This window comes from Scyliorhinus torazame, chromosome 26 (genome assembly GCF_047496885.1).
Source record: "Scyliorhinus torazame isolate Kashiwa2021f chromosome 26, sScyTor2.1, whole genome shotgun sequence".
NCBI lineage: Eukaryota > Metazoa > Chordata > Chondrichthyes > Carcharhiniformes > Scyliorhinidae > Scyliorhinus > Scyliorhinus torazame.
Window position 1 is genome coordinate 42,192,994 of NC_092732.1, and position 23,109 is coordinate 42,216,102.

The following is a 23,109-nucleotide window of genomic DNA, read 5'->3' on the forward strand; positions in this document are numbered from 1 at the left end:
GAGAGACACAGGGATTGGGAGTGACACAGGGATCGGGAGTGGCACAGGGATTGGGAGAGACACAGGGATCGGGAGAGGCACAGGTATTGGGAGAGACACAGGTATTGGGAGTGACACAGGGATTGGGAGAGACACAGGGATTGGGAGTGACACAGGGATCGGGAGTGACACAGGGATTGGGAGAGACACAGGGATCGGGAGAGACACAAGGATCGGGAGAGACACAAGGATCGGGAGAGTCACAGGGATCGGGAGTGACACAGGGATTGGGAGTGACACAGGGATCGGGAGTGAGATACACAGGGATCGGGAGTGACACAGGGATTGGGAGTGGCACAGGGATGGGGAGTGACACAGGGATGGGGAGTGACACTGGGATTTGGAGAGACACGGGGATTGGGAGTGGCACAGGGATTGGGAGAGACACAGGGATTGGGAGTGACACAGGGATCGGGAGTGACACAGGGATTGGGAGAGACACAGGATCGGGAGAGACACAGGGATTGGGAGTGACACAGGGATCGGGAGTGACACAGGGATCGGGAGTGACACAGGGATTGGGAGTGGCACAGGGATTGGGAGTGACACAGGGATTGGGAGAGACACAGGGATCGGGAGAGACACAGGGATTGGGAGAGACACAGGGATTGGGAGTGACACAGGGATCGCGAGAGACACAGGGATCGGGAGTGACACAGGGATCTGGAGTGACACAGGGATTGGGAGAGAGATACACAGAGATTGGGAGTGACACAGGGATCGGGAGTGACACAGGGATCGGGAGTGAGTGACACAGGGATTGGGAGAGACACAGGGATTGGGAGTGACACAGGGATCGGGAGTGAGAGACACAGGGATCGGGAGTGACACAGGGATTGGGAGAGACACAGGGATTGGGAGAGACACAGGGATTGGGAGAGACACAGGGATCGGGAGTGACACAGGGATTGGGAGAGACACAGGGATCGGGAGTGACACAGGGATTGGGAGAGACACAGGGATTGGGAGAGACACAGGGATCGGGAGTGACACAGGGATCGGGAGAGACACAGGGATCGGGAGTGACACAGGGATTGGGAGAGACACAGGGATTGGGAGAGACACAGGGATCGGGAGAGACAAAGGGATTGGGAGAGAGATACACAGAGATTGGGAGTGACACAGGGATCGGGAGTGAGTGACACAGGGATTGGGAGAGACACAGGGATTGGGAGTGAGAGACACAGGGATTGGGAGTGACACAGGGATCGGGAGTGAGAGACACAGGGATCGGGAGTGACACAGGGATCGGGAGTGAGTGACACAGGGATTGGGAGAGACACAGGGATTGGGAGTGAGAGACACAGGGATCGGGAGTGAGATACACAGGGATTGGGAGTGACACAGGGATCGGGAGTGAGATACACAGGGATTGGGAGTGACACAGGGATCGGGAGTGAGTGACACAGGGATTGGGAGAGACACAGGGATTGGGAGTGACACAGGGATCGGGAGTGAGAGACACAGGTAACGGGAGTGACACAGGGATCGGGAGTGAGATACACAGGGATTGGGAGTGACACAGGGATTGGGAGTGACACAGGGATCGGGAGTGAGTGACACAGGGATTGGGAGAGACACAGGGATTGGGAGTGACACAGGGATCGGGAGTGAGAGACACAGGTAACGGGAGTGACACAGGGATCGGGAGTGAGATACACAGGGATTGGGAGTGACACAGGGATTGGGAGTGACACAGGGATGGGAGAGACACAGGGATTGGGAGAAACACAGGGATTGGGAGTGACACAGGGATCGGGAGAGTCACAGGGATTGGGAGAGACACAGGGATCGGGAGTGACACAGGGATCGGGAGAGACACGGGGATAGGGAGTGACACAGGGATCGGGAGAGACACAGGGATTGGGAGAGACACAGGGATTGGGAGTGATACAGGGATCGGGAGAGACACAGGGATCGGGAGTGACACAGGGATTGGGAGAGACACAGCGATTGGGAGTGAGATACACAGGGATTGGGAGTGACACCGGGATCGGGAGTGAGTGACACAGGGATTGGGAGAGACACAGGGATTGGGAGTGAGAGACACAGGGATTGGGAGTGACACAGGGATTGGAAGTGAGAGACACAGGGATCGGGAGTGACACAGGGATCGGGAGTGAGTGACACAGGGATTGGGAGAGACACAGGGATTGGGAGTGACACAGGGATCGGGAGTGAGATACACAGGGATTGGGAGTGACACAGGGATCGGGAGTGAGTGACACAGGGATTGGGAGAGACACAGGGATTGGGAGAGACACAGGGATCGGGAGTGAGAGACACAGGGAACGGGAGTGACACAGGGATCAGGAGTGAGATACACAGGGATTGGAGAGACACAGGGATTGGGAGTGAGATACACAGGGATTGGGAGTGACACAGGGATTGGGAGTGACACAGGGATCGGGAGTGAGTGACACAGGGATCGGGAGTGACACAGGGATCGGGAGTGACACAGGGATCGGGAGTGAGAGACACAGGGATCGGGAGTGACACAGGGATCGGGAGTGAGAGACACAGGGATTGGGAGTGACACAGGGATTGGGAGTGACACAGGGATTGTGAGAGACACAGGGATTGGGAGTGACACAGGAATCGGGAGTGAGAGACACAGGGATCGGGAGTGAGAGACACAGGGATTGGGAGTGACACAGGGATTGGGAGAGACACAGGGATTGGGAGAGACACAGGGATCGGGAGAGACAAAGGGATTGGGAGAGAGATACACAGAGATTGGGAGTGACACAGGGATCGGGAGTGAGTGACACAGGGATTGGGAGAGACACAGGGATTGGGAGTGAGAGACACAGGGATTGGGAGTGACACAGGGATCGGGAGTGAGAGACACAGGGATCGGGAGTGACACAGGGATCGGGAGTGAGTGACACAGGGATTGGGAGAGACACAGGGATTGGGAGTGACACAGGGATCGGGAGTGAGATACACAGGGATTGGGAGTGACACAGGGATCGGGAGTGAGTGACACAGGGATTGGGAGAGACACAGGGATTGGGAGTGACACAGGGATCGGGAGTGAGAGACACAGGTAACGGGAGTGACACAGGGATCGGGAGTGAGATACACAGGGATTGGGAGTGACACAGGGATTGGGAGTGACACAGGGATCGGGAGTGAGTGACACAGGGATTGGGAGAGACACAGGGATTGGGAGTGACACAGGGATCGGGAGTGAGAGACACAGGTAACGGGAGTGACACAGGGATCGGGAGTGAGATACACAGGGATTGGGAGTGACACAGGGATTGGGAGTGACACAGGGATCGGGAGAGACACAGGGATTGGGAGAAACACAGGGATTGGGAGTGACACAGGGATCGGGAGAGACACAGGGATTGGGAGAGACACAGGGATCGGGAGTGACACAGGGATCGGGAGAGACACGGGGATAGGGAGTGACACAGGGATCGGGAGAGACACAGGGATTGGGAGAGACACAGGGATTGGGAGTGATACAGGGATCGGGAGAGACACAGGGATCGGGAGTGACACAGGGATTGGGAGAGACACAGCGATTGGGAGTGAGATACACAGGGATTGGGAGTGACACCGGGATCGGGAGTGAGTGACACAGGGATTGGGAGAGACACAGGGATCGGGAGAGACACAAGGATCGGGAGTGACACAGGGATTGGGAGAGACACAGGGATTGGGAGAGACACAGGGATTGGGAGTGAGATACACAGGGATTGGAGTGACAGAGGGATTGGGAGAGACACAGCGATTGGGAGTGACACAGGGATCGGGAGAGACACAGGGATTGGGAGTGACACAGGGATCGGGAGTGACACAGGTATTGGGAGAGACACAGGTATTGGGAGTGACACAGGTATTGGGAGTGACACAGGGATCGGGAGAGACACGGGGATAGGGAGTGACACAGGGATCGGGAGAGACACAGGGATTGGGAGAGACACAGGGATTGGGAGTGATACAGGGATCGGGAGAGACACAGGGATCGGGAGTGACACAGGGATTGGGAGAGACACAGCGATTGGGAGTGAGATACACAGGGATTGGGAGTGACACCGGGATCGGGAGTGAGTGACACAGGGATTGGGAGAGACACAGGGATTGGGAGTGAGAGACACAGGGATTGGGAGTGACACAGGGATTGGAAGTGAGAGACACAGGGATCGGGAGTGACACAGGGATCGGGAGTGAGTGACACAGGGATTGGGAGAGACACAGGGATTGGGAGTGACACAGGGATCGGGAGTGAGATACACAGGGATTGGGAGTGACACAGGGATCGGGAGTGAGTGACACAGGGATTGGGAGAGACACAGGGATTGGGAGAGACACAGGGATCGGGAGTGAGAGACACAGGGAACGGGAGTGACACAGGGATCAGGAGTGAGATACACAGGGATTGGGAGAGACACAGGGATTGGGAGTGAGATACACAGGGATTGGGAGTGACACAGGGATTGGGAGTGACACAGGGATCGGGAGTGAGTGACACAGGGATCGGGAGTGACACAGGGATCGGGAGTGACACAGGGATCGGGAGTGAGAGACACAGGGATCGGGAGTGACACAGGGATCGGGAGTGAGAGACACAGGGATTGGGAGTGACACAGGGATTGGGAGTGACACAGGGATTGTGAGAGACACAGGGATTGGGAGTGACACAGGAATCGGGAGTGAGAGACACAGGGATCGGGAGTGAGAGACACAGGGATTGGGAGTGACACAGGGATTGGGAGTGACACAGGGATTGGGAGTGAGAGACACAGGGATTGGGAGAGACACAGGGATTGGGAGTGAGAGACACAGGGATTGGGAGAGACACAGGGATTGGGAGTGACACAGGGATCGGGAGTGAGAGACACAGGGATCGGGAGTGACACAGGGATCGGGAGCGACACAGGGATTGGGAGTGACACAGGGATTGGGAGCGACACAGGGATCGGGCGCGACACAGGGATCGGGAGTGACACAGGGATTGGGAGTGAGAGACACAGGGATCGGGAGTGACACAGGGATCGGGAGTGACACAGGGATCGGGAGTGAGGTACATTTCCTCGGAAGGTGTACTCTCCTCGCTCTCACTCACCGAGGCGGCTCCAGGATACGATGGGTTTGGGATTTCCCGTTGCGATACATTCCAGGATGGCTGTTTGGTGAATAGTGAGGGTGAGATTCTGAGGTCCCGATAGGATCACAGGCTCCTGGTCAGCCCAGAGAGACAGGACTGGGGAAGGAAAATACATCTCTCAGCAACACAGGGCATCCCGAGCATCATCCAACTGGAATTGCGGGGTGGGGGTTGAGGGTAGGAGTGGGGGTGAGGGTGTGGGTGAGGGTGGTGGTGGGGGGGGGGGGGGTTGTCGGTGAGGGTGGGGGTGAGGGTAGGAGTGGGGGTGAGGGTGGGTGTGAGGGTGGGTGTGAGGGTGGTGGTGTGGGTGGGGGGGGGTGTATGGGGGTGGTGTGGGTGGGGGTGTGTGGGTGTGTGTGGGTGGGTGGGTGTTTGGGGGGGTGGGTGGGGGGGTGGGGGTGATGTGAGGGGGTGCGTGTGTGGGTGGGGGGGTGGGCGTGAGTGTGGGGGTGTGTGTGTGGGTGTGTGTGGGGCTTTGTGTAGGGGTGTGTGGGTGGGGTGGGGGGGTTGTGTGGGGGGGTGAGGGGGTGTGTGGGGGTGTGTGTGGGGCTTTGTGTAGGGGTGTGTGGGGGGTGTGTGGGGGGTGTGTGTGGGGGGGGTGTGGGGGTGTGTGGGGTGTATTGGGGGGTGTGGGGGGTGGGGCTGGGTGTGGGGGTGTGTGTGTGGGGGGGTGTTGGGTGTGTGTGTGGGGGTGTGTGTGGGGGTGTGTGGGGGTGAGGGGGTGTGTGTGGGGGGTGGGGTGTGTGTGTGGGGGGGTGTTGGGGGGGTGTGTGGGGGCGTGTGTGGGGGCGTGGGGGTGGGGGGTGTGGGGGGTGTGGGGGGGTTGTGTGTGGGGGTGTGTGTGGGGGTGTGTGGGGGTGTGTGTGGGTGTGTGTGTGGGGGGTGAGGGTGTGTGTGTGGGGGTGGGGTGTGTGTGGGGGTGTGTGGGGGTGTGTGGGGGGTTGTGTGTGGGCGGGGGTGTGGGTGTGTGTGGGGGTGTGGGGGTGGAGTGTGTGTGGGGGTGGTGTGGGTGGGGGGGTGTGGGTGTGTGTGGGTGGGGGTGATGTGAGGGGGTGAGTGTGTGGGTGGGGGGGTGGGCGTGAGTGTGGGGGTGTGTGTGTGGGTGTGTGTGGGGCTTTGTGTAGGGGTGTGTGGGTGGGGTGGGGGGGGTGTGTGGGGGGGTGAGGGGGTGGGTGGGGGTGTGTGTGGGGCTTTGTGTAGGGGTGTGTGGGGGGGTGTTGGGGGTGTGTGTGGGGGTGTGTGTGGGGGTGTGGGGGGTATTGGGGGGTGTGGGGGGTGGGGCTGGGTGTGGGGGTGTGTGTGTGGGGGGGTGTTGGGTGTGTGTGTGGGGGTGTGTGGGGGGTGAGGGTGTGTGTGTGGGGGGGTGGGGGGTTTGTGTGGGGGGGTGTTGGGGGGGGTGTGGGGGCGTGTGTGGGGGCGTGGGGGTGGGGGGTGTGGGTGGTGTGGGGGGGCTGTATGTGGGGGTGTGTGTGGGGGTGTGTGGGGGTGTGTGTGGGGGGTGAGGGTGTGTGTGTGGGGGTGGGGTGTGTGTGGGGGGGGGTGGGGGGTGTGGGGGGTTGGGTGTGGGCGGGGGTGTGGGTGTGTGTGGGGGTGGGGTGTGTGTGGGGGGGTGGGGGGTGTGTGTGGGGGGGTGTGGGGGTGTGTGTGGGGGGGTGTGTGTGGGGGTGTGTGTGGGGGTGTGGGGTGGGGGGGTGTGGGGGTGTGTGTGGGGGTGTGTGGGGGCGAGGGGGGTGTGGGGGGGTGTGTGTGGGGGTGGGGTGGGGGTGGGGGTTGTGTGTGGGGGGGTGTGTGTGGGTGTGTGTGTGGGTGTGTGTGTGGGTGTGTGTGGGGGGGGTGTGGGTGTGTGTGGGTGTGTGTGGGGGGGTGTGTGTGGGTGTGTGTGGGTCTGTGTGTGGGGGTGTGGGTGTGGGGGTGTGGGTGTGGGGGGTGTGTGGGGGGTGGAGTGTGTGGGTGTGTGTGGGGGGGGGTGGGGGTGGGGGGGGGGTGGGCGGTGTGTGTGGGTGTGTGTGTGGGGGTGTGTGTGTGGGGGAGTGTGGGGGGCAGGGGTGTGGGGGGGGGTGTGGGGGGGGTGTGGGTGTGTGTGGTGGTGTGTGTGGGTGTGTGTGTGTGTGTGTGGGGGGGTGGGGGTGTGTGGGGGGGTGTGGGGGGGGAGCGTGTGGGTGTGTGTGGGGGGGTGTGGGGGGGGGGGGTGGGGGGTGTGTGTGGGGTGTGTGTGTGGGTGTGTGTGGGGGTGTGGGTGTGGGTGTGGGGGGTGTGTGTGGGGGGGAGTGTGTGGAGGGGGGGTGTGGGGGTGTGGGTGGGTGTGTGTGGGGGTGTGTGTGGGGTGTGTGTGGGTGTGTGGGGGGGTGTGTGGGGGGATGTGTGGGTGTGTGCGCGGGGGGGGGTGTGGGGTGTGTGTGTGGGGGTGTGTGTGGGGTTGTGTGTGGGGGTGTGTGTGGGGGGTGTGGGGGGATATGTGGGGGGGGGTGTGTGTGTGGGGGGTGTGTGGGGGGTGTGTGGGGGGTATGTGGGGGGGGTGTGGGGGTGTGTGTGGGGGTGTGTGGGTGTGTGTGGGGGGGTGTGTGGGGGGGTGTGGGGTTTTGTGGGGGGTGTCTGGGGGGGTGTGGGTATGTGTGGGGGGGTGTGTGGGGGTGTGTGGGGGGGGTGGGGGTGTGTGTGGGTGTGTGTGGGGGGGTGTGTGGGTGTGTGTGGGGGGGTGTGTGGGGGTGTGTGTGGGGGGATGTGTGGGTGTGTGTGCGGGGGGGGTGTGGGGGGTGTGTGGGGGTGTGTGTGTGGGGGTGGGGGTGGGGTTGCGTGTGGGGGGGGGGTGTGGGGGGGGTGTGGGGGGTATGTGGGGGTGTGTGTGGGGGTGTGTGGGGGGTATGTGGGGGGGTGTGGGGGTGTGTGTGGGGATGTGTGTGGGGGTGTGTGGGGGTGTGTGGGGGGGTTGTGTGGGTGTGTGTGTGGGGGTGTGTGGGGGGGGGTGTGGGGGTGTGTGTGGGGGGGGTGTGGGGGTGTGTGGGTGTGTGTGTGGGGGTGTGTGGGGGGGGTTGTGTGGGTGTGTGTGTGGGGGTGTGTGGTGGGTGTGTGGGGGGGGGGGTGTGGGTGTGTGTGTGGGGGTGTGTGGGGGTGTGTGGGGGGGGGGTGTGTGGGGGTGTGTGTGGGGGTATGTGGGGGGGGGTGTGGGGGTGTGTGGGGGTATGTGGGGGGTATGTGGGGGGGGTGTGGGGGTGTGTGGGGGTATGTGGGGGTATGTGGGGGGGTGTGGGGGTGTGTGTGGGGGTGTGTGGGGGGTATGTGGGGGGTATGTGGGGGGGTGTGTGGGGTGTGTGTGTGGGGGGTATGTGGGGGGTGTGGGTGTGTGTGTGGGGGGGTGTGGGGGTGTGTGGGGGGGGTGTGTGGGGGGTATGTGGGGGTGTGTGTGGGGGTGTGTGTGGGGGTGTGGGGGGGTGTGGGGGTGTGTGGGGGGGGTGTGTGGGGGGTATGTGGGGGTATGTGGGGGGGGTGTGGGTGTGTGTGTGGGGGTGTGTGGGGGGGGGGGGGCAGCGGGGCTGCGCACTGACCTGACAGGCTGAGTGTAGCCTCCTGACTGGCTCTGGTATTTGCGATGTTCATGGCCACACAGCGATAGGAGCCCAGATCCCGCTGCCGCACTCTGGTGATCTGCAGCACGCCCGCCGGTAACACGGTAAACCTGGGAGGCAAGGCAGAGGCCCTCAATGCAACTCGGCCTGCTCCTCCACACACATTCCACATCACAGCCAGCTTATCCAGTCAAATATTTGTCACGGATCCACAGGAGCAAACGCGCAAACACTCAAACCAAATAATTGCTTGTTTAAGATGCTGGATGAGGTGAAAATATTGATCATTGACGGCCCAGCTCATCTTCTTCCACAGGGGGCTCGGTCCTCAGGTAATGACTCATCAGAAAGATAGACCCTCAGTACTGACTCTCTGACAGTGCAGCACTCCCTCAGTACTGACCCTCTGACAGTGCGGCACTCCCTCAGTACTGACCCTCTGACAGGGCGGCACTCCCTCAGTACTGACCCTCTGACAGTGCGGCACTCCCTCAGTACTGACCCTCTGACAGTGCGGCACTCCCTCAGTACTGACCCTCTGACAGTGCGGCGCTCCCTCAGTACTGACCCTCTGACAGTGCGGCGCTCCCTCAGTACTGACCCTCTGACAGTGCGGCACTCCCTCAGTACTGACCCTCTGACAGTGCAGCACCCTCTCAGTACTGACCCTCTGACAGTGCGGCGATCCCTCAGTACTGACCCTCTGACAGTGCGGCACTCCCTCAGTACTGACCCTCTGACAGTGCGGCACTCCCTCAGTACTGACCCTCTGACAGTGCGGCACTCCCTCAGTACTGACCCTCTGACAGTGCGGCACTCCCTCAGTACTGACCCTCTGACAGTGCGGCACTCCCTCAGTACTGACCCTCTGACAGTGCGGCACTCCCTCAGTACTGACCCTCTGACAGTGCAGCACTCTCTCAGTACTGACCCTCTGACAGTGCGGCGATCCCTCAGTACTGACCCTCTGACAGTGCGGCACTCCCTCAGTACTGACCCTCTGACAGTGCGGCACTCCCTCAGTACTGACCCTTTGACAGTGCAGCACTTGCTCAGTACTGACCCTCTGACAGTGCCGCACTCCCTCAGTACTACACTGGCAGTATCAGCCTGTGTTTGGGTGAGGGCTCTTGGCTGGACTTCCCTTCATGTGAGAATGCACTGGATTGGGTCAAGACTAAGACTGTTTTGGGAAATATATAAAGATGTGAATGTGGGAGGTATAACTGTGATTGGCTGGTGGGACAGGAGACGCCCAGTTTCACAGGGTAACATATAGCATTCTAAAACCTGCTCCTTATACAGCCTTTCAACAATTTCCAATAGGAATACTCCCATCTCCAATCACCATGGAGCCTGCCTGTGCAAATTGTCACGCTGCTGCTCCACTCTCAGGAGGAGCTCCAGCACCACCTGTGGTCGGAGGGCGTTATCACGGCGTTACCTGTTTACATTGGATCTGACCCTTATGCATGTTGACACTGGAATCTCTTATGGAAATACAAAGATGGGAGATGTGCGTCATCTCTGATCTTCTCGGGCGGCACGGCGGCACAGTGGGTTAGCACTGCGGCCTCACTGCACCGAGGTCCCAGGTTCGATCCCGGCTCTGGGTCACTGTCCGTGTGGAGTTTGCACATTCTCCCCGTGTTTGCGTGGGTTTCGCCCCCACAACCCAAAGATGTGCAGGGCAGGTGGATTGGCCGCGCTAAATTGTCCCTTATTTGGAAAAATTGAATTGGGTACTCTAAATTTATCTAAAAAAAGGGAAATGCGTCACTCACCTGGCGTCATCCAGGTTCAAAGGGACATGATTGAGTTCCCAAGTTATCGTGGCTTCAGGAACAGCGTAGATGTGACACTCGAAACGGGCCGCTCCCCCCAGCTGCACCTTCATTGACTGTGGGTGGGTCTGAAACCGAGGCAGGGCTGGGGGCGAGAGGCAAGAAGGGCAGCAAAAAAAAAAAAAGAAAGAGATTCATTACTAAATCGTTCTCAGCAAATTGAGCGAGATCTCAGACAGGTCAGAGAGTTTTGAAAAGGGGAGAAAGGCTGACCGGGAGAGAGTGATCGAGGCGGAGGGAATGGGGAGGAGAGAATGGGGAGGCACACACAGAGAGGGAGCGAGATAAACACCAGGATGGAGGGATGGAGGAGAGAAAGAGACATGGACAGAGTGAGAACTAATGCAGGCAACTGACAGAGATAGAGAGGGAGAGAGACTGAGAGAGAGAGAGACAGACAGACAGAGAGAGAGAGAGAGAAATGAAGAGAGAGACAGAGACAGACAGATAGGGAAATGAAGAGAGAGAGACAGAGAGAGAGAAATGAAGAGAGAGACAGAGAGAGAGAGGGAAATGAAGAGAGAGAGACAGACAGAGAGAAATGAAGAGAGAGACAGAGAGAGAGAGGGAAATGAAGAGAGAGAGACAGACAGAGAGAAATTAAGACAGAGAGAGAGAGAGAGACAGACAGAGAGAGAGAGAAACGAAGAGAGAGACAGAGAGAGTGAGAGAGAGAGAGACAGAGAGAGACAGGCAGACAGAGAGAGAGAGAGGGAAATGAAGAGAGAGAGCCAGACAGAGAGGGAGAGAAATGAAGAGAGAGAGAGACACACAGACAGAGAGAGGGGGAAAGCGATATCGACAGACAGAATGAAAATTAGTCTGATTAAACAGATGCAAAGGGGAGATAGACAATGTGAAGGGAGATGAGAGACGGAGAGAAATAGTAGAGTGAGAGTGACGGACAAATGGAAATAAATGGTATCTGAAGCTGTAAAAGTGCCAAGAGAAGGAGTTTGGGTGAAAGATCTGCAGGAGGGGGTCAGTGTGAGGGGGTCAGTGTGAGGGGGTCAGGGTGAGGGGGTCAGGGTGAGGGGGTCAGGGTGAGGGGGTCTGGGTGAGGGGGTCTGGGTGAGGGGGTCAGGGTGAGGGGGTCAGGGTGAGGGGGTCAGGGTGAGGGGGTCTGGGTGAGGGGGTCTGGGTGAGGGGGTCTGGGTGAGGGGGTCTGGGTGAGGGGGTCAGTGTGAGGGGGTCAGTGTGAGGGGGTCTGGGTGAGGGGGTCTGGGTGAGGGGGTCAGTGTGAGGGGGTCAGTGTGAGGGGGTCTGGGTGAGGGGGTCAGTGTGAGGGGGTCAGTGTGAGGGGGTCAGGGTGAGGGGGTCTGGGTGAGGGGGTCTGGGTGAGGGGGTCTGGGTGAGGGGGTCTGGGTGAGGGATCTGAGGGAGTGGGGTGCAGGTCCGAGTGAAGGGGAGAGATAAGGGGGTCTGGGTGAGGGGGTAGGTGTGAGGGATCTGAGGGAGGGGGGGGGGTGAGTGTGAGGGGGTCTGGGTGAAGGGGTCTGGGTGAGGGGGTGAGTGTGTGGCATTCAGTGTGAGGGGGTGAGTGTGTGGGGGTCTAGGTGAGGGGATCTGGGTGAGGGGGTCTGGGTGAGGGGGTCGGGGTGAGGGGGTCGGGGTGAGGGGGTCGGGATGAGGGGGTCGGGGTGAGGGGGTCGGGGTGAGGGGGTCGGGGTGAAGGGGTCAATGTGAGGGGGTCGGGGTGAGGGGGTCGGGGTGAGGGGGTCGGGGTGAGGGGGTCTGGGTGAGGGGGTCTGGGTGAGGGGGTCAGGGTGAGGGGGTCAGGGTGAGGGGGTCAGGGTGAGGGGGTCAGGGTGAGGGGGTCTGGATGACGGGGTGAGGGTGTCAGTGTGTGGGGGTCTGGGTGAGGGGGTCAGGGTGAGGGGGTCTGGGTGACAGGGTGAGGGTGTCAGTGTGAGGGGGTCTGGGTGAGGAGGTCGGGGTGAGGGGGTCTGGGTGAGGGGGTCGGGGTGAGGGGGTCGGGGTGAGGGGGTCGGGGTGAGGGGTCTGGCTGAGGGGGTCTGGCTGAGGGGGTCTGGCTGAGGGGGTCAGGGTGAGGGGGTCAGGGTGAGGGGGTCAGGGTGAGGGGGTCTGGCTGAGGGGGTCTGGCTGAGGGGGTCTGGGTGAGGGGGTCTGGGTGAGGGGGTCTGGGTGAGGGGGTCTGGGTGAGGGGGTCTGGGTGAGGGGGTCTGTGTGTGGGGGTCTGGGTGAGGGGGTCTGGGTGAGGGGGTCTGGGTGAGGGGGTCGGGGTGAGGGGGTCGGGGTGAGGGGGTCTGGGTGAGGGGGTCTGGGTGAGGGGGTCTGTGTGTGGGGGTCTGGGTGAGGGGGTCTGGGTGAGGGGGTCTGGGTGAGGGGGTCGGGGTAAGGGGGTCGGGGTGAGGGGGTCGGGGTGAGTGGGTCGGGGTGAGGGGGTCGGGGTGAGGGGGTCGGGGTGAGGGAGTCGGGGTGAGGGAGTCGGGGTGAGGGGGTCTGGATGACGGGGTGAGGGTGTCAGTGTGTGGGGGTCTGGGTGAGGGGGTCAGGGTGAGGGGGTCTGGGTGACAGGGTGAGGGTGTCAGTGTGAGGGGGTCTGGGTGAGGAGGTCGGGGTGAGGGGGTCTGGGTGAGGGGGTCGGGGTGAGGGGGTCGGGGTGAGGGGGTCGGGGTGAGGGGTCTGGCTGAGGGGGTCTGGCTGAGGGGGTCTGGCTGAGGGGGTCAGGGTGAGGGGGTCAGGGTGAGGGGGTCAGGGTGAGGGGGTCTGGCTGAGGGGGTCTGGCTGAGGGGGTCTGGGTGAGGGGGTCTGGGTGAGGGGGTCTGGGTGAGGGGGTCTGGGTGAGGGGGTCTGTGTGTGGGGGTCTGGGTGAGGGGGTCTGGGTGAGGGGGTCTGGGTGAGGGGGTCGGGGTGAGGGGGTCGGGGTGAGGGGGTCTGGGTGAGGGGGTCTGGGTGAGGGGGTCTGTGTGTGGGGGTCTGGGTGAGGGGGTCTGGGTGAGGGGGTCTGGGTGAGGGGGTCGGGGTAAGGGGGTCGGGGTGAGGGGGTCGGGGTGAGTGGGTCGGGGTGAGGGGGTCGGGGTGAGGGGGTCGGGGTGAGGGAGTCGGGGTGAGGGAGTCGGGGTGAGGGGGTCTGGGTGAGGGGGTCTGGGTGAGGGGGTCTGTGTGTGGGGGTCTGGGTGAGGGGGTCTGGGTGAGGGGGTCTGGGTGAGGGGGTCGGGGTGAGGGGGTCGGGGTGAGGGGGTCTGGGTGAGGGGGTCTGGGTGAGGGGGTCTGTGTGTGGGGGTCTGGGTGAGGGGGTCTGGGTGAGGGGGTCTGGGTGAGGGGGTCGGGGTAAGGGGGTCGGGGTGAGGGGGTCGGGGTGAGTGGGTCGGGGTGAGGGGGTCGGGGTGAGGGGGTCGGGGTGAGGGAGTCGGGGTGAGGGAGTCGGGGTGAGGGGGTCGGGGTGAGGGGGTCAGGGTGAGGCGGTCAGGGTGAGGGGGTCAGGGTGAGGGGGTCAGGGTGAGGGGGTCTGGGTGAGGGGGTCTGGGTGAGGGGGTCTGGGTGAGGGGGTCTGGGTGAAGGGATGAGGGGGTCAGTGTCTGGGGATCTGGCTTAGGGGGTCAGTGTGTGGGGGTCTGGGTGAGGGGGTCTGGGTGAAGGGATGAGGGGGTCAGTGTCTGGGGATCTGGCTTAGGGGGTCAGTGTGTGGGGGTCTGGGTGAGCTGGTCAGTGTGTGGGGGTCTGGGTGAGGGGGTCAGTGTGAGGGTGTCTGGGTGATGGGGTGAGGGTGTCAGTGTGTGGGGGTCTGGGTGAGGGGGTCTGGGTGAGGGGGTCTGGGTGAGGGGGTCTGGGTGAGGGTGTCTGGGTGAGGGGGTCTGGGTGAGGGGGTCTGGGTGAGGGGGGTCTGGGTGAGGGGGTCAGTGTGTGCGGGTCTGGCTGAGGGGGTCAGTGTGTGGGGGTCTGGGTGAGGGGGTCAGTGTGTGGGGGTCTGGGTGAGGGGGTCTGTGTGAGGGGGTCTGGGTGACGGGGTGAGGGTGTCAGTGTGTGGGGGTCTGGGTGAGGGGGTCTGGTTGAGGGGGTTGGGTGATGGGGGTCTGGGTGAGGGGGGGTCTGGGTGTGGGGGGTCTGGGTGAGGGGGGTCTGGGTGAGGGGGTCAGTGTGTGCGGGTCTGGCTGAGGGGGTCAGTGTGTGGGGGTCTGGGTGAGGGGGTCAGTGTGTGGGGGTCTGGGTGAGGGGGTCTGTGTGAGGGGGTCTGTGTGAGGGGGTCTGGGTGACAGGGTGAGGGTGTCAGTGTGTGGGGGTCTGGGTGAGGGGGTCTGGTTGAGGGGGTTGGGTGATGGGGGTCTGGGTGAGGGGGAGTCTGGGTGAGGGGGGGTCTGGGTGTGGGTGTCTGGGTGCGGGGGTCTGGTGAGGGGGTCTGGATGAGGGGGTCAGTGTGAGGGGGTCTGGGTGAGGGTGTCTGGGTGAGGGTGTCTGGGTGAGGGGGTCTGGGTGAGGGGGTCTGGGTGAGGGGGTCTGGGTGAGGGGGTCTGGGTGAGGGGGTCTGGGTGAGGGGGTCTGGGTGAGGGGGTCTGGTTGAGGGGGGTTGGGTGAGGGGGTCTGGGTGAGGGTGTCTGGGTGAGGGGGTCAGTGTGAGGGGGTCTGGGTGAGGGTGTCTGGGTGAGGGGGTCAGTGTGAGGGGGTCTGGGTGAGGGGGTCTGGGTGAGGGGGTCTGGGTGAGGGGGGTTGGGTGAGGGGGGTTGGGTGAGGGGGGTTGGGTGAGGGGGTCTGGGTGAGGGGGTCTGGGTGAGGGGGTCTGGGTGAGGGGGTCTGGGTGAGGGGGTCTGGTTGAGGGGGGTTGGGTGAGGGGGGTTGGGTGAGGGGGGTTGGGTGAGGGGGGTCTGGGTGAGGGGGTCTGGGTGAGGGGGTCTGGGTGAGGGGGTCTGGGTGAGGGGGTCTGGGTGAGGGGGTCTGGGTGAGGGGGCCTGGTTGCGGGGGTCTGGGTGCAGGGGTCTGGGTGCGGTGGTCTGGGTGCGGGGGTCTGGGTGCGGGGGTCTGGGGGCGGGGGTCTGGGGGCGGGGGTCTGGGGGCGGGGGTCTGGGGGCGGGGGTCTGGGGGCGGGGGTCTGGGTGCGGGGGTCTGGTGAGGGGGTCAGTGTGAGGGGGTCAGTGTGAGGGGGTCAGTGTGAGGGGGTCTGGGTGAGGGGGTCTGGGTGAGGGGGTCTGGGTGAGGGGGTCTGGGTGAGGGGGTCAGTGTGTGGGGGTCTGGGTGAGGGGGTCTGGGTGAGGGGGTCAGTGTGTGGGGGTCTGGGTGAGGGGGTCGGGTGAGGGGGTCTGGGTGAGGGGGTCTGGGTGAGGGGGTCTGGGTGAGGGGGTCTGGGTGAGGGGGTCAGTGTGTGAGGTTCTGGGTGAGGGGGTCAGTGTGAGGGGATGAGGGGTCAGTGTTTGGGGGTCTGGGTGAGGTGGTCAGTGTGAGGGTGTCTGGGTGACGGGGTGAGGGTGTCAGTGTGTGGGGTTCTGGGTGAAGGGGTCAGTGTGTGGGGGTCTGGGTGAGGGGGTCAGTGTGAGGGTGTCTGGGTGACGGGGTGAGGGTGTCAGTGTGTGGGGGTCTGGGTGAGGGGGTCTGGGTGAGGGGGGTCAGTGCGAGGGGGTCAGGGTGAGGGGGTCAGGGTGAGGGCGTCTGGGTGAGGGGGTCTGGGTGAGGGGCTCTGGGTGAGGGTGTCTGGGTGAGGGTGTCTGGGTGAGGGGGTCTGGGTGAGGGGGTCTGGGTGAGGGGGTCTGGGTGAGGGGGTCAGGGAGAGGGGGTCAGTGTGAGGGGGTCAGTGTGAGGGGGTCAGGGTGAGGGGGTCAGGGTGAGGGGGTCAGGGTGAAGGGGTCAGGGTGAAGGGGGTCTGGGTGAGGGGGTCAGTGTGAGGGGGTCAGTGTGAGGGGGTCAGTGTGAGGGGGTCTGGGTGACGGGGTGAGGGGGTTTGGGTGAGGGGGTTCTGGGTGAGGGGGTTCTGGGTGAGTGGGTCTGGGTGAGGGGGTCTGGGTGAGGGGGTCTGGGTGAGGGGGTCTGTGTGAGGGGGGGTCTGTGTGAGGGGGGTCTGTGTGAGGGGGTCTGGGTGAGGGGGTCTGGGTGAGGGGGTCTGGGAGAAGGAATGAGGGGGTCAGTGTGTGGGGGTCTGGCTGAGGGGGTCAGTGTGTGGGGGTCTGAGTGAGGGGGTCAGTGTGAGGGTGTCTGGGTGACAGGGTGAGGGTGTCAGCGTGAGGGGGTCTGGGTGAGGGGGTTCTGGGTGAGGGGGTCAGTGTGAGGGTGTCTGGGTGACAGGGTGAGGGTGTCAGCGTGAGGGGGTCTGTGTGAGGGGGTTCTGGGTGAGGGTGTCTGGGTGAGGGGGTCTGGGTGAGGGGGTCTGGGTGAGGGGGTCTGGGTGAGGGGGTCTGGGCGAGGGGTCTGGGTGTGGGGTCTGGGTGAGGGGGTCTGGGTGAGGGGGTCTGGGTGAGGGGGTCTGGGTGAGGGGGTCTGGGTGAGGGGGTGAGGGGGTCAGTGTGTGGGGGTCTGGCTGAGGGGGTCAGTGTGTGGGGGTCTGGCTGAGGGGGTCAGTGTGTGGGGGTCTGGGTGAGTGGTTCAGTGTGAGGGGGTCAGTGTGTGGGGATGAGGGGGTCAGTGTGTGGGGCTCTGGGTGAGGGGGTCAGTGTGAGGGGATGAGGGGGTCAGTGTGTGGGGGTCAGGGTGAGGGTGTCAGTGTGTGGGGGTCTGGGTGAGGGGGTCAGTGTGAGGGGATGAGGGGTCAGTGTTTGGGTGTCTGGGTGAGGGGGTCTGGGTGAGGGGGTCTGGGTGAGGGTGTCTGGGTGAGGGGGTCAGTGTGTGGGTGTCTGGGTGAGGGGGTCAGTGTGAGAAGGTCTGGGTGAGGGGGTCAGTGTGTGGGTGTCTGGGTGAGGGGGTCAGTGTGAGAAGGTCTGGGTGAGGGGGTCAGTGTGTGGGTGTCTGGGTGAGGGGGTCAGTGTGAGAAGGTCTGGGTGAGGGGGTCTGGGTGAGGGGGTCTGGGTGAGGGGAGTCTGGGTGAGGGGGGTCTGGGTGAGGGGGTCTGGGTGAGGGGGTCTGGGTGTGGGGAGTCTGGGTGAGGGGGTCTGGGTGAGGGGGGTCTGGGTGAGGGGGATCTGGGTGAGGGGGTCTGGGTGAGGGGGTCTGGGTGAGGGGGTCTGGGTGAGAAGGTCTGGGTGACGGGGTGAGGGTGTCAGTGTGTGGGGGTCTGGGTGAGGGGGTCTGGGTGAGGGGGTCAGTGTGAGAAGGTCTGGGTGACGGGGTGAGGGTGTCAGTGTGTGGGGGTCTGGGTGACGGGTTGAGGGTGTCAGTGTGAGGGGGTCTGGGTGACGGGGTGAGGGGGTCTGGGTGAGGGGGTCTAGGTGAGGGGGTCTGGGTGAGGGGGGTCTGGGTGAGGGGGGTCTGGGTGAGGGGGGTCTGGGTGAGGGGGTCTGGGTGAGGGGGGGTCTGGGTGAGGGGGTCTGGGTGAGGGGGGGTCTGCGTGAGGGGGTCTGGGTGAGGGGGTCTGGGTGAGGGGGTCTGGGTGAGGGGGTCAGTGTGAGGGGGTCTGGGTGACGGGGTGAGGGTGTCAGTGTGTGGGGGTCTGGGTGAGGGGGTCTGGGTGAGGGGGTCAGTGTGAGGGGGTCAGGGTGAGGGGGTCATTGTTTGGGCGTCTGGGTGAGGGGGTCAGTGTGAGGGGGTCAGTGTGAGAAGGTCTGGGTGACGGGGTAAGGGTGTCAGTGTGTGGGGGTCTGGGTGAGGGGGTCAGTGTGAGAAGGTCTGGGTGAGGGGTCTGGCTGAGGGGGTCAGTGTGTGGGGGTCTGGGTGAGGGGGTCAGTGTGAGAGGGTCTGGGTGACGGGGTGAGGGTGTCAGTGTGTGGGGGTCTGGGTGACGGGGTCAGTGTGTGGGGGTCTGGGTGAGGGGGTCAGTGTGTGGGGGTCTGGGTGAGGGGGTCAGTGTGAGCGTGTCTGGGTGACGGGGTGAGGGTGTCAGTGTGTGGGGGTCTGGGTGAGGGGGTCTGGGTGAGGGGGGTCAGTGTGAGGGGGGTCTGGGTGAGGGGGTCTGGGTGAGGGGGTCTGGGTGAGGGGGTCTGGGTGAGGGGGTCAGTGTGAGGGGGTCAGTGTGAGGGGGTCAGTGTGAGGGGGTCTGGGTGAGGGGGCCTGGGTGAGGGGGTCAGAGTGAGGGGGTCTGGGTGAGGGGGTCAGGGAGAGGGGGTCAGGGAGAGGGGGTCAGTGTGAGGGGGTCAGGTTGAAGGGGTCTGGGTGAGGGGGTCTGGGTGAGGGGGTCTGGGTGAGGGGGTCTGGGTGAGGGGGTCTGGGTGAGGGGGGTTGGGTGAGAGGGTTTGGGTGAGGGGGGTTGGGTGAGGGGGTTTGGGTGAGGGAGTCTGGGTAAGGGGGTCTGGTGAGGGGGTCAGTGTGAGGGGGTCTGGGTGAGGGGGTCTGGGTGAGGGGGTCTGGGTGAGGGGGGTTGGTGAGGGGGGTTGGGTGAGGGGGTCTGGGTGAGGGGGTCTGGGTGAGGGGGTCTGGGTGAGGGTGTCTGGGTGAGGGGGTCAGTGTGAGGGGGTCAGTGTGAGAGGGTCTGGGTGAGGGGGTCAGTGTGAGGGGGTCAGTGTGAGGGGGTCTGGGTGAGGGTGTCTGGGTGAGGGGGTCAGTGTGAGGGGGTCAGTGTGAGAGGGTCTGGGTGAGGGGGTCTGGGTGAGGGGGTCTGGCTGAGGGGGTCTGGGTGAGGGGGTCTGGGTGAGGGGGTCTGGGTGAGGGGGTCTGGGTGAGGGGGTCAGTGTGTGGGGGTCTGGGTGAGGGGGTCTGGGTGAGGGGGTCTGGGTGAGGGGGTCTGGGTGAAGGGATGAGGGGGTCAGTGTTTGGGGATCTGGCTGAGGGGGTCAGTGTGTGGGGGTCTGGGTGAGGGGGTCAGTGTGTGGGGGTCTGGGTGTGGGGGTCTGGGTGAGGGGGTCTGGGTGACGGGGTGAGGGTGTCAGTGTGTGGGGGTCTGGGTGAGGGTGTCTGGGTGAGGGGGTCAGTGTGTGGGGGTCTGGGTGAGGGGGTCTGGGTGAGGGGGTCAGTGTGAGGGGGTCAGTGTGAGGGGATCTGTGTGACGGGGTCTGGGTGAGGGGGTCTGGGTGAGGGGGTCTGGGTGAGGAGGTGAGGGGGTCAGTGTGTGGGGGGTCTGGGTGAGGGGGTCTGGGTGAGGGGGTCAGTGTGAGGGGGTCTGTGTGAGGGGGTCTGGGTGAGGGGGTCTGGGTGAGGGGTCTGGGTGAGGGGTCTGGGTGAGGGGGTCAGTGTGAGGGGGTCTGGGTGAGGGGGTCTGTGTGACGGGGTCTGGGTGAGGGGGTCTGGGTGAGGGGGTCTGGGTGAGGGGGTCTGGGTGAGGAGGTGAGGGGGTCAGTGTGTGGGGGTCTGGGTGAGGGGGTCTGTGTGACGGGGTCTGGGTGAGGGGGTCTGGGTGAGGGGGTCTGGGTGAGGGGGTCAGTGTGAGAAGGTCTGGGTGACGGGGTAAGGGTGTTAGTGTGTGGGGGTCTGGGTGAGGGGGTCAGTGTGTGGGGGTCTGGGTGAGGGGATCAGTGTGAGGGTGTCTGGGTGACGGGGTCTGTGTGATGGGGTCTGGGTGAGGGGGTCTGGGTGAGGGGGCCTGGGTGAGGAGGTGAGGGGGTCAGTGTGTGGGGGGTCTGGGTGAGGGGGTCTGGGTGAGGGGGTCAGTGTGGGAGGGGGCCTGTGTGACGGGGTCTGGGTGAGGGGATCTGGGTGAGGGGGTCTGGGTGAGGGGGTCTGGGTGAGGGGGTCTGGGTGAGGGGTCTAGGTGAGGGGGTCAGTGTGACGGGGTCTGGGTGAGGGGGTCTGGGTGAGGGGGTCTGGGTGAGGGGGTCAGTGTGAGGGGGTCTGGGTGACGGGGTGAGGGAGTCAGTGTGTGGGGGTCTGGGTGACGGGGTGAGGATGTCAGAGTGTGGGGGTCTGGGTGAGGGGGTCAGTGTGAGGGGGTCTGGGTGAGGGGGTCAGTGTGAGGGGGTCAGTGTGAGGGGGTCTGGGTGAGGGTGTCTGGTTGAGGGGGTCTGGGTGAGGGGGTCAGTGTGAGGGGGTCTGGGTGACGGGGTGAGGGTGTCAGTGTGTGGGGGTCTGGGTCAGGGGGTCTGGGTGAGGGGGTCTGGGTCAGGGGGTCTGGGTCAGGGGGTCTGGGTCAGGGGGTCTGGGTCAGGGGGTCTGGGTCAGGGGGTCTGGGTGAGGGTTTCTGGGTGAGGGGGTCTGGGTGAGGGGGTCTGGGTGAGGGGGTCTGGGTCAGGGGCTCTGGGTCAGGGGGTCTGGGTCAGGGGGTCAGGGTAAGTGGGTCTGGGTGAGTGGGTCTGGGTCAGGGGGTCTGGGTGAGGGGGTCTGGGTGAGGGGGTCTGGGTGAGGGGGTCTGGGAGAAGGGGTCTGGGTGAAGGGGTCTGGGTGAAGGGGTCTGGGTGAGGGGGTCTGGGTGAAGGGGTCTGGGTGAAGGGGTCTGGGTCTGGGGGTCTGGGTGAGGGGGTCAGTGTTTGGGTGTCTGGGTGAGGGGGTCAGTGTGAGGGGGTCTGGGTGACGGGGTGAGGGTGTCAGAGTGTGGGGGTCTGGGCGAGGGGGTCTGGGTGAGGGGGTCAGTGTGTGGGGTTCTGGGTGACGGGGTGAGGGTGTCAGAGTGTGGGGGTCTGGGCGAGGGGGTCTGGGTGAGGGGGTCAGTGTGTGGGGGTCTGGGTGACGGGGTGAGGGTGTCAGAGTGTGGGGGTCTGGGTGACGGGGTCAGTGTGAGGGGGTGAGGGTGTCAGAGTGTGGGGGACTGGGTGAGGGGGTCTGGGTGAGGGGGTCTGGGTGAGGGGGTCTGGGTGAGGTGGTCTGGGTGAGGGGGTCTGGGTCAGGGGGTCTGGGTGAGGGGGTCTGGGTGAGGGGGTCTGGGTGACGGGGTGAGGGGGTCTGGGTGAGGGGGTCTGGGTGAGGGGGTCTGGGTGAGGGGGTCTGGGTGAGGGGGTCTGGGTAAGGGGGTCTGGTGAGGGGGTCAGTGTGAGGGGGTCTGGGTGAGGGGGTCTGGGTGAGGGGGTCTGGGTGAGGGGGTCTGGGTGAGGGGGTCTGGGTGAGGGGGGTTGGGTGAGGGGGGTTGGGTGAGGGGGTCTGGGTGAGGGGGTCTGGGTGAGGGGGTCAGTGTGAGGGGGTCAGTGTGAGAGGGTCTGGGTGAGGGGGTCTGGGTGAGGGGGTCTGGCTGAAGGGGTCTGGGTGAGGGGGTCTGGGTGAGGGGGTCTGGGTGAGGGGGTCAGTGTGTGGGGGTCTGGGTGAGGGGGTCTGGGTGAGGGGGTCTGGGTGAAGGGATGAGGGGGTCAGTGTTTGGGGATCTGGCTGAGGGGGTCAGTGTGTGGGGGTCTGGGTGAGGGGGTCAGTGTGTGGGGGTCTGGGTGTGGGGGTCTGGGTGAGGGGGTCTGGGTGACGGGGTGAGGGTGTCAGTGTGTGGGGCTCTGGGTGAGGGTGTCTGGGTGAGGGGGTCAGTGTGTGGGGGTCTGGGTGAGGGGGTCTGGGTGAGGGGGTCAGTGTGAGGGGGTCAGTGTGAGGGGGTCAGTGTGAGGGGGTCTGTGTGACGGGGTCTGGGTGAGGGGGTCTGGGTGAGGGGGTCTGGGTGAGGGGGTCTGGGTGAGGAGGTGAGGGGGTCAGTGTGTGGGGGGTCTGGGTGAGGGGGTCTGGGTGAGGGGGTCAGTGTGAGGGGGTCTGTGTGACGGGGTCTGGGTGAGGGGGTCTGGGTGAGGGGGTCTGGGTGAGGGGGTCAGTGTGAGGGGGTCTGGGTGAGGGGGTCTGTGTGACGGGGTCTGGGTGAGGGGGTCTGGGTGAGGGGGTCTGGGTGAGGAGGTGAGGGGGTCAGTGTGTGGGGGTCTGGGTGAGGGGGTCAGTGTGAGAAGGTCTGGGTGACGGGGTAAGGGTGTCAGTGTGTGGGGGTCTGGGTGAGGGGGTCAGTGTGTGGGGGTCTGGGTGAGGGGGTCGGGGTGAGGGGGTCTGGGTGAGGGGGTCTGGGTGAGGGGGTCAGGGTGAGGGGGTCAGGGTGAGGGGGTCAGGGTGAGGGGGTCAGGGTGAGGGGGTCTGGATGACGGGGTGAGGGTGTCAGTGTGTGGGGGTCTGGGTGAGGGGGTCAGGGTGAGGGGGTCTGGGTGACAGGGTGAGGGTGTCAGTGTGAGGGGGTCTGGGTGAGGAGGTCGGGGTGAGGGGGTCTGGGTGAGGGGGTCGGGGTGAGGGGGTCGGGGTGAGGGGGTCGGGGTGAGGGGTCTGGCTGAGGGGGTCTGGCTGAGGGGGTCTGGCTGAGGGGGTCAGGGTGAGGGGGTCAGGGTGAGGGGGTCAGGGTGAGGGGGTCTGGCTGAGGGGGTCTGGCTGAGGGGGTCTGGGTGAGGGGGTCTGGGTGAGGGGGTCTGGGTGAGGGGGTCTGTGTGTGGGGGTCTGGGTGAGGGGGTCTGGGTGAGGGGGTCTTTGTGAGGGGGTCGGGGTGAGGGGGTCGGGGTGAGGGGGTCTGGGTGAGGGGGTCTGGGTGAGGGGGTCTGTGTGTGGGGGTCTGGGTGAGGGGGTCTGGGTGAGGGGGTCTGGGTGAGGGGGTCGGGGTAAGGGGGTCGGGGTGAGGGGGTCGGGGTGAGTGGGTCGGGGT

General features: G+C 64.2%; 1 protein-coding gene across 1 annotated transcript in view; it reads right to left on the minus strand.

The window, feature by feature from the left end:
* The window catches only part of LOC140403010 (immunoglobulin superfamily DCC subclass member 3), a 127,047-nt gene that overhangs the window by 76,572 nt on the left and 27,366 nt on the right, over positions 1-23,109 (minus strand). The window contains 3 exon segments of the mRNA XM_072490666.1: positions 5,120-5,257; positions 8,704-8,834; positions 10,509-10,653. Coding sequence (XP_072346767.1) covers positions 5,120-5,257; positions 8,704-8,834; positions 10,509-10,653 — 414 coding nt within the window.